Source organism: Paroedura picta, chromosome 14 (assembly GCF_049243985.1).
Source record: "Paroedura picta isolate Pp20150507F chromosome 14, Ppicta_v3.0, whole genome shotgun sequence".
Lineage (NCBI taxonomy): Eukaryota > Metazoa > Chordata > Lepidosauria > Squamata > Gekkonidae > Paroedura > Paroedura picta.
The window spans coordinates 16,043,894-16,053,912 of record NC_135382.1 but is presented as its reverse complement, the minus strand read 5'-3'; the positions used below and the strand labels follow the sequence as shown (position 1 = coordinate 16,053,912).

The 10,019-nt window shown below is 46.6% G+C and overlaps 1 protein-coding gene across 3 annotated transcripts in view; it reads right to left on the bottom strand.

Annotated features, from left to right (window-relative positions):
- Nucleotides 1-1,020: 1,020 nt before the first annotated feature.
- Nucleotides 1,021-10,019, bottom strand: part of LOC143823592 (protein mono-ADP-ribosyltransferase PARP12-like) — a 29,285-nt gene continuing 20,286 nt past the window's right edge. For 2 of the 3 annotated variants that reach the window (XM_077310062.1, XM_077310065.1), the window contains exons 7-13: nt 9,387-9,561; nt 7,832-7,952; nt 7,035-7,128; nt 4,247-4,334; nt 3,456-3,586; nt 2,633-2,784; nt 1,021-2,399 (exon numbers count right to left, since the gene is read on the bottom strand). In XM_077310062.1, the coding sequence (XP_077166177.1) occupies nt 2,119-2,399; nt 2,633-2,784; nt 3,456-3,586; nt 4,247-4,334; nt 7,035-7,128; nt 7,832-7,952; nt 9,387-9,561 (1,042 nt within the window). In that variant the 3' untranslated portion in view covers nt 1,021-2,118. The remainder of the gene's footprint in view (nt 2,400-2,632; nt 2,785-3,455; nt 3,587-4,246; nt 4,335-7,034; nt 7,129-7,831; nt 7,953-9,386; nt 9,562-10,019) is intronic. The other variant, XM_077310064.1, reaches the window with a different exon arrangement.

Here is a 10,019-nt window from a genome sequence, read left to right as displayed (position 1 = left end):
CACCCAAAAAGACTGAACCAGAAGGTCCAGTTCTATGGACTCCAAAGAAGGTGTTCCCACCCTCCATTGTTCCCTTTGAGGTGGTACGTTCCTCCTTGAATTGACCAGGAAGAACAACTGGGTCCAGGACTGGAGAGAACCAGTGGAAGTGGAAACAGACTCTGATGGACAGATAAAAGAGGTGGAGACAATCAATACAACCCAAGGAGAGGTGGGATTTTTTTCACAGGAACTGGTTAACTCTGGCACACTAACCAGAGTGCAAGACGAGTGCATGAAGTGACTACATGTTTCAAGGTTGCCATTGCTATGTCCCGTGGCTGCCAATGTCAGCTTCACAGCTACTTTGAAGAACTGCGAGGAGGGGTTCTGCCTATGTACAGACCAACCTGACTCTATCCCCAACACCAAAACACCCAATTCCAGTCCCTAAATCCCAGAACTCCTACTGCACACTCCCCCTTAGATTCCAAATTCCCCACATTTCATCTACCAGAGAATAAGTCCTTCACAACCAGCATCTATTATGCCCTTCCTTCAACCCTCTCCCCCCCCCCACACACACACACATACAGTGTGTCTTCTTTCCTTCCCTCCTCCTCCCCATCATGATTTCTTTCTATTTCCTAGACCAGTGGTCCCCAACCTGCGGGCCGCAGCCCAGTGCCGGGCCGCCAATGCCATGGCGCCGGGCCGCGGTTCCCTCTCCCCGCCCCCCCCCCCACAGTAAAAAACTTCCCAGGCCGCAAGCTTGCGGCCCAGGAAGCTTCTTACTGCAGAAGGGGGGGAGAGGGAATCAGGGCCGCGCATGCGCGATGCGCGGGCGGGGCAGTTGCCCTGCCGGTCCCCAGCCTAAAAAAGGTTGGGGACCACTGTCCTAGACTACAGAGATCAGTTCCCCTGGAGAAAACGGCTGCTTGGAGGGCGGACTGTATAGCATTACAACCTGACTGAAGTCCCTCCCCTATTCCAAACTCCATCCTCCCCTGGCTTAAAATACAAACCAAAGAACACAGCATGCCGATTTTAAAACCATTTATTTTTGTTCACCTTTACAGAAACATTACAGAAACATCTCCACATGTTATATCCCTTACTCTGCAGCACAGAACGAGAGGAAAATGTAAATAGAGTATCCAAAATTAAGGTGAGAACACCACCAATTAATCCCGATACCCCTTAGAGAGCAGAACCAGTCTTACTAAATGCGCCTGGATCATTTTTCTCTGGCGGCTATTCTGACTACTTATGCTGCAGTTACTGAAAGGTAACAGCTTCTTAGCAGTAGCCTCATGTAGCCTGCGTACGTTTACCCAGAATAACGTGATCTGAGCTTTCTAATTATTCTAAACCAAGAAGAGAATTAATGTATTGGATCACGATTGTGTAATGGAGTCACATCATCCCGTGATCAGAAGCTGTTATCTATTCGCCGTTAACTGGTCATTGTAGACCAGATAATAGAAATTATCAGTAATGCCAAAATATTTTGCGTGCAACAGAAAACTGTTTAGTGCCAGGATCAGCTGCTATATCCTTTCACACAGCTATGCTGAATGTGTCCCTGGTACGTCGAAAATTAGTTGTCGTCAAGTAGAACATAGAATGTATGCATCTATTTCTCTGTCCTACATCATTTGATGGGTGCAACCACACATCCATAAAAATCGTAATACACTAAAGGTTACCATTCGCAAATGCTTAACTTTTTAAAAGTATGAAATCGCTAGCAGGAAAGAAGTTCAGTTTTTCCAGAATAATCTGATCTTTCCTTAACTGCAATACACATTAAAATACCATTGTTAGTAACAAATAATTTGATTTATGATTGTCATAGATAAAATCAGACACTTCGTTCCTCTTTGCTTCGTTCCTTTCCTGCCTTTCTTTTACTTTTCTCTACTTGGTATTTTGTTATCTTTTTTCTTGTCTATGTTGCATTTTAAAAACTCTGAATAAAAGTTTTATTAAATAAACATACCGTTGTTAGGATTCAGAATATATGGTTCCTAGCTCCCTCAATATTTCTTATGCATTTCGGGAGGTAAAGATGGCTTTCAACCAAAGCTGTTACAAAAGCTTATAAACTAGATCCAGGCATTGCAACCTTGTCATTATTTATGCTAAAACACATTTCTTTTCTTCGGTGTAACTGATCATATATTCAGGGTAAATCTGATGCTTCTCAAAGATGATGAAGATGGATGGATCTACCATCCTGTCCACACAGCTGTCGTAGCACTTGGTCATGTCAAAAGATCTGGCTGGCGGGCGATTGTAAGTCTGATTCCCAACCACAAAATCACCAACCAGAACACGAGCCACAAACATCATGTTCCCCTTGACATTTGGCTGACAGTAGCTGTGGGAATACTTTGCATCTCTAGCAAAGTAGCTTCCTAGGAAGAAGTGGGAAAGGCAAGTCAGTATGTTGAACTTTGTAAATACAGAAGAGTTCAATTACAGCATAGTACATAATGAGCCTCTTGTGGCGCAGGGTGGTTATTTCACCATAAAATAACTATCAGTCAAAGATCAATGTATCCCAGGATAGATGCAGGGGATACCCTTGACAATAAGCAGTGGAGATTGTGGTCTTTTAGATTTGTGTTATGGTCAGTGCCCTACAGACCTTTCCCATAGACTGTTCCATTGGTCCCACATATTCTCCAGTCGAAGTTGTCATTGCAGATGGCTTCCACATTAGAAGGGACAGTTCCATGAAAGAGTTGCCGCTCATCTACGTCCTGCCCCCCTTTCTTCTTCATCATCTGCTCCTTTTGCCTAGCAGGAAAATGGGAAAGACCTTTTGCACTAATTCTTGACAGAAACAGTGGGACTGTCACACGAGTGCTCCATTCTGTCACCATTGTATCCTTAGAGCAACGCTGTGAGGTCAATGAGGCTGAGCTAGTGTGACTGCCCAAGGTCACTCAGCAAACTTTCTTGGCGTGAGCGTGGATGGAAACCTCAATTTCCCACATCAGCCTAAACTGACACTCTAACCCACTGGGGTTCTCAACCTTCTGAATGCCGCGACCCTTTAATACAGTTCCTCATGTTGTGGTGACCCCAAGCATAAAATTATGCAAGTGTTCTTTCACAGAAATTAAACTGAAACTGACCAATGGCGTGAAGATCCATTGCTCATGATTGTATATAAATTGCTCTTTTCTGCTACTCCAGACAGATGAATGCTCTCTCGATCTAACCTGCAGGACTGTTGTATAAATGGTGCCCCCCCAGCCAAGCTGCTTGCCGTGCTGTGACCCCTGTGAAAGGGTCATTCGACCCCCAAAGGGGTCCCGACCCCCAGGTTGAGAACCACTGCATTAAAACAACAACTTTCAAGAGTCTGGTGATGGGTACCAGGCTTGACACACTTACACACACACACAAGATCCAAATCCCCTCAAAAAATGGGCTAGGAGAACATGATAAGATGGGATACAAACCACTGGAAGACTTGCCAAAGGGAAGGGTTTTGAATCCTCTTAATGCTGTGGACGACAAAATCAGTCATTGTCTTCTGAAAGAGCTTTTCAATTGCTGTGTATTCTGAGGAGGTTTTGCTGAGTTCGACAGCCTAAACAGAAATGGTGCAAAAAAATGTATATCTGTGGCTCAGCACAATTGGGAGTAGAAGAACAGGTTTTAAACTCTGCTTTTCGCTATCCTCATAAGTTTCAAAGTGGATTGCAATCACTTTCCCTTCATCTCCCCACAACAGACAGCTTGTGAGGTTAGGTGAGCCTGAGAGAGCCCTGAGAGAACTTTGACTGGCCCCAGGCCACCCAGCAGGCCTCATGTGTCTCAAAGGGGCTTACAGTTACCTTCTCTTCCTCTCCCCACAACAGGCACCTTGTGAGGCAGGTGGGGCTAAGTAAGTTCTGAGAGAACTGTGATTGGCCCAAGGTCAGCCAGCAGAAACCAAAACATTTTTTGTGTTAATTAGCGCATCAGAGTTATTTTGCTTGTATTATGTCACTTGTTTGTAAAATTTATTGTGAACATAACAGAACAGAAATTTACTGTATCCTTTGTGCCTTGGGTTAATCACTTTCACCTTGTATATTTTGCCCACTCTATTTCCTTTTGCCCCATCGGTAATACTAACTAAGGATGTGGCAATTAACGAATTAATGGGCTGGATCCAGCCTTCCTTTTATGCTCCCAGAAAAGCTGGTTGGATCCAACTCATCATCTCAAAGGGGTCAACCTTGACAAACATTAATAAAGCCCTTACCTTGTATCCAATTGCAGGAAGCGCAGATTTATCCCAGTCCCTGGGATATATTGGATCAGGAATGGTGGATGAAGAACGGTCGGTGTGGCTGTTTCATGCCCAGAAGAAAACCACAAGTGAGCATACATTCTTGTGGTCATCTTTTCTGACTGACCCCTCCCAACCACCCCTTTTTTGCCTCAGTTTAGCCAACACAGAGAGCCTCTTGTGGCGCAAAGTGGTAAAGCAGCCGACATGCAGTCTGAAAGCTCTGCCCATGAGGCTGGGAGTTCAATCCCAGCAGCCGGCTCAAGGTTGACTCAGCCTTCCATCCTATAAGGTATTGTATTGTATTGTATTGTACTTATAGTAGCCCAGGGGTCACTAACATGGCACCCGAGTGTTTTTAGAAAGGGGGCAGGGACCAGGCTAGGCTTTTGCTCTGCAAAGTTTCAGACTGCCAACCGGAGATTTAATTGGCTGTGCTGTTTTTTAGAAAATGTTGCTCAGCCAGCAGCTGCCACCAAAGCACAAGGATCCTTGTTGTGTGACTGAAGGCAAGCAGCAGCAGCCATTTTGTGGCTGGCTCCACCTCATGCGGCAGCCATTTTGTGGCAGCCATTCTGTGCTTGTGCCTGCTATGCTCTGTCACAATTCCAAAGATGCCTAGAGGCTCAAAAAGGTTTGGAGCCCCTGCACCAGCCTTGATGCCCCTGACCCCTCCTGCAACCGCCTAGCACAGGCTTTCTCAACGAGAGTTTCGTGAAATCTTGGTGTTTCTTGATGGCCCTGGAAGGGTTTCTTGAATGGGTGCTAGATCATTAATTTTTAATATATTTTAAACATTTGTTAAAACATTTACCAAGTAATAAGTTCATTTATGATGTTGAACCGCCCCTCCCTGAATGGCCAATGATGGGCCTGGAGGGGATGGGGAGGGGAAGGGCCCTGGGTGGGCGTGTCCCCAGCTCTGCTTCCCAACCACATTCTGCACAGTTGCTCCACTTCTAGGGTTTCTTAAAGCCGGAAGAATGTTTCAGGGGTTTCTCAACAGTAAAAAAGTTAAGAAATGCTGCCCTAGCGGAAAGGGAGAGAAATCCTCATGCTTTTCTTCCTCCTTCCTCATGTTTCCCATCAGGAAAAGAGCGGGTGTTATCTTTCCCTAAGGCCGCACTACTGCAAATGCCCACAACATCCCTACAGAATCCCAGCAGGACGGAGATTTGTGCACTGCTTGCGGGGTGGGACCCCAATGGCTGTGAAGGCTTATCCATTCCTTAGAGGAGGCAGCGGCAGAATCCCCTAGGTACTTCTACCATGTTTTGTGATGTTGGATCTGTGATGTTCCCCAGAGGCCTGACTTGACACCTTGAAGTTGCATCCGGTTGTTTAGTTTAGGACTGTTAGCTTTTTCACGGCCATTCCCTCTCCCCCTTCCTCTCCCCCCCACCTAGCACTCCCCTTTGCAGTTTAGGTTATTGGGGATGTTGAGTCAATCTCTGAAATGTAGTTAGCTACATTCCCAAGGGTATGTGGGGGGGGGGGGGCATGTGTTTCACTGGGTTATAAATACTCTGTCCATGGACACAGGACCTCAAGTTCTGTCTATGCATGTGTAACGGATGTCTTCACTTAATAAAGCAACTTTCTTATACAGAAGTTTGGCTTATTGGGAAGTTGAGAACTCGGACAGGCAGCACTGAAAGTCATCAGGCAGGGAGAAGTCTCCATCTGCCCAATAGAGCAGTGGTCTCCAACCTTTTTATCACCGGGGACCAATCAACGCTTGACAATTTTACTGAGGCCCGGGGGGGGGTTAGTCTTTTGCTGAGGGACGTCACCACCGCCACCTGAGCCCCTGCTCCACTTGCTTTCCTGCTGGTGCTCCTGACTTCCCGCCGCCCGCTGGGGGGGCGCTGCCAGCAGCAGCTGCGCAGTGCCACGCCGAGGGGGAGCCCCAGCCATGGCGGCTGCCGGAGAGCACCAAAGGTGAGCCAGTGGCAGAGTGGCAGGGCAGCCCCCGAGGCAGCAGCCGGGAAGGAGGATGAGGAGGAGCCGTGGCCCGGTACCGACTGATCCACAGACCGGAACCGGTCCCTGGACCAGAGGTTGGGGACCACTGCACTAGAGGATCCTCTCCCACCTCATCCAAGAACTTCACGGTCTTTCCAGGGATCTCATCCCACAGCTCTTTGGCTCTGACTTACTTACATACAAAAGTACAGAAGGGTAACCCACATCAGTGGGGAAAATAGTCAGACCACCTTGAGCCTAATAAAAATAAGGTTGAAAAGGCCACCGATAACAACTACTACAACAATGCACTGAAGGACTGCATGCAATATAAAGACACATGAAAACAGAGAACCAATACTTAAATATCACTGAATAGATACACCATAATTTTTCTGGGCACTGGCCATCTATTCAGTTGTGAGGCATTTAATTCTTTGCTCTCTGTTTTCATGCATACTTATATTGCTTGAGGTGGTTTCACTGGATGTTTCTTCCACCCAAATAGGTTACGTCTTTCTGTGCTTTTGTCTTAGCAGTTTGAAGGCTATCCTCTTTTCTTGGTAGCTGCTCATCCTACTACCTTTCTATGGTGGCAAGTGCATCGTGTGTAGGCCAGGGTCTGCACCAATGCAGACACTGATACAAAATTGATACCAAAATGACCCAACATCTCTCAGTAAGTTATCAGCTTGGATACGCCAATATCACAAGAAGCCACTCTCCTCAAAACATTCTGTTTTGTACAAGAAATGGCCTCCAAAAGACCCTTAGAAGATAAAAGTTGATGTTATACCCTTTCTTTTTCTTCACGTCTTCAGAGGAAACGTATTTTGGGCGCCTCTGGACCTCTCTCTTGGTTAGGTAGTATAAGTTTTTCTGGGTCATGTCTTGAAAAACAAAGATAACATGTTCCGTCAGAAATTTTCTCCAGTTTGTTCATAGGGATTGGCATGGAATGTATTTTTGCAGTTTGCGGATGAAACACGAACCAAATTGGTTTGTGACCCTTGCTTTCTGCTCCTCACAAAAACAGCTGAGCAGGAAGTAGGGGTTTAAATGTCACTCAGTTGTATCTTCTGAAGAGCAGAAAGAAAGGGTTTAAATCCCTGCTTTCTGCTTTTCACCAGCCACCACAAACTGCCAAAAATTCATGGAAATTCACAGTGGCTCTTCAAAAACTTCTCATTCATGAACTATGAACCTGCCAGTATTCCTTACGAACTCATGTTTGTGAGCCCTATTGTACATCCCTATTTATGTACAAAAAGTGGCTGCTGAAGCTGACAAAACTGCCTCCTAAGCTAGGTTACTCTCAGTCTGCACAACCACCCTCTTATCGCTCCACCCCTTTCCTTTCCCTTAACCACTGCAAGCCAATGAAAACAAAGGCTTGCAACTTTATGGGAAGGGAATTGCAGGCCCTGACAATAATGCCCAGAATGTTTTTCCTATATAACTTTGCAAACCTGCCTTGATGCACAAATGGTCAAATTTAAAGGGCTCATCCTGACACAGCAGGCGGCGAAAGTGGTCTGGGCCTACCGGAACTTTGAAAATACCACATCCTGTTGGAGCAAACAGGTACAGTACCTTTAAAGTTTATTTCATATTTTTGGGAGCCAGCTTGGAACTGGAAGCTATCATCTGGCTGTGACAAGAAAATATTCTCCAGATCGTCAGAAGATAATGAGGAGGGTTGGCACTGTCCGTCCTAGGAGGGGAAACATGAAACGGTTCATTTTGTCTGAGGCAATATATTGCTTTGGTCCATTTGCACTTCCTCCAGTGCAATTACTTCATTACTGATACCAAATTCTAGTATAACGAGAAGGGAAGAATCTTTCCCTCTTTCCACACTGACATGTGGCTTTAACACAAATTCTGGGTGTCTGCCCGCCCCCCTGGTAACTGAATGTTACAAAAATGCACGAATACTGATAAAATAAATAATACAGCAAAACGTCATTGGTACAGTATTTGGTACATATAAAGGTAAAGGTATCCCCTGTGCAAGCACCAGGTCATGTCTGACCCTTGGGGTGACGCCTCTAGCGTTTTCATGGCAGACTCAATGCGGGGTGGTTTGCCAGTGCCTTCCCCAGTCATTACCGTTTACCCCCCAGCAAGCTGGGTACTCATTTTACCGACCTCGGAAGGATGGAAGGCTGAGTCAACCTTGAGCCGGCTGCTGGGATTGAACTCCCAGCCTCATGGGCAGACAGCTTCAGACAGCATGTCTGCTGCCTTGCCCCTCTGCGCCACAAGAGGCTCTATTTGGTACATATATTATAGGTGACCTATAAAAGACCAATGTTTTGATATTGCCGGTGACTCGTGGCAAAGACATTTCATGTATTACCGATGTCCTGACCACTGCAATGAGGGCTTCAGAGAAGAATTCTATCCTCACAACCTCCAGCCATTCCAGGTTAGCTAGGCTCACACAGCTGGTGAGGAACTAAAGCTCCGTTTAGACATGCCAACATATACTTTTGAGAAACTTTCCCCTGTGGTGTAGTCCAGGGGTAGTCAACCTGTGGTCCTCCAGATGTTCATGGACTACAATTCCCATGAGCCCCTGCCAGGCAGGGGCTCATGGGAATTGTAGTCCATGAACATCCGGAGGGCCACAGGTTGACTACCGCTGGAGTAGTCAATGTCTAGGCCTGCCTTGAATCCAAGCTCTTAATGTATGGTGTTAGCACAACAGTAAAGTGGTTCTTGACATGAGCCTGCAGCTCAACTAAGGAAGAAAGAAGATGCCGGCCACAGGGAGTAGTTTAAGGATTTGCAGGGCCCGTAGCAAGAGAGCTAGTTTCGGCAGAGTACAATTGCAGCGGGAGCAGCCAGACTGCGGGTGGAGGGACTCCCCTCAGTGGAATGGGGTGTCCTTAAAGAGAGGGAAAGGAGGAGGGAAAGAGGATACAGCGTTGATCCATGGTGCAGGGGGGGGCACTTCGCGGGGCCCCTGGAAGCATGGGGCCCGTAGAATATTCTACAAGTGCTACATGGATCAATCGGCCCCAGCTAGCCACATACAACACTGAAGCTTTTCTTGCACTTCTGGGATTATGTTTCAGCTGGCCCTAAAGGGTCGGGGGAATTAGCCCAAGCATGAAATGCATGGAATTTTCATTCTGCTGACCTGTGTACTGACCTGTTTCCCGTATTCAATCCACTGGCCCTGGTCATTCTTCCAGTACCAAAGCCACTTGGTTGTGAAGATAAATTTGGCAGGCTTGGTGACAGATGATGCTGTGGACAGGCGCCGAACTGGATTAACGTAAGACAACATGGTCTTGAAATTGATGTTTTGGGAACTGTTAGGAGGGAAGAGAGAGACTGATAACCAACAGGGCCCGTTGTGTCGTGCACTACAGCACTGAACAACGTTCTTGAGTCCTATTCTATTGCTTCAGACCCACACGGCCACTCACTCAAATCTGCCTTAATAAACAACATCTCCCCCAGTGCCCACCTGCACCCGCGGGTTCAGCGTATAGGTAAACATCAGAAAGGATTTTAAGGCTCCACCGTTCTCGCTAAACCAGAAGGAAACGTGGCCGGCTACAGGCTGCCTGCCTGAGACTTCTCCCCACTCAAAACAGTTACGGGTATGGAGCCCACTCTTGGGTCGAGAGCCTGAAGGCAATCATCCTGGGATGGCATCGTCATCATCATCATCTAGATTTTTGTTGCCAGAACCAGCTCGTGGCGGGTTACAAATAGTCCATAATTAAAAACCCCAGTAAAGCCCCATAAAACAGGACATAGAATT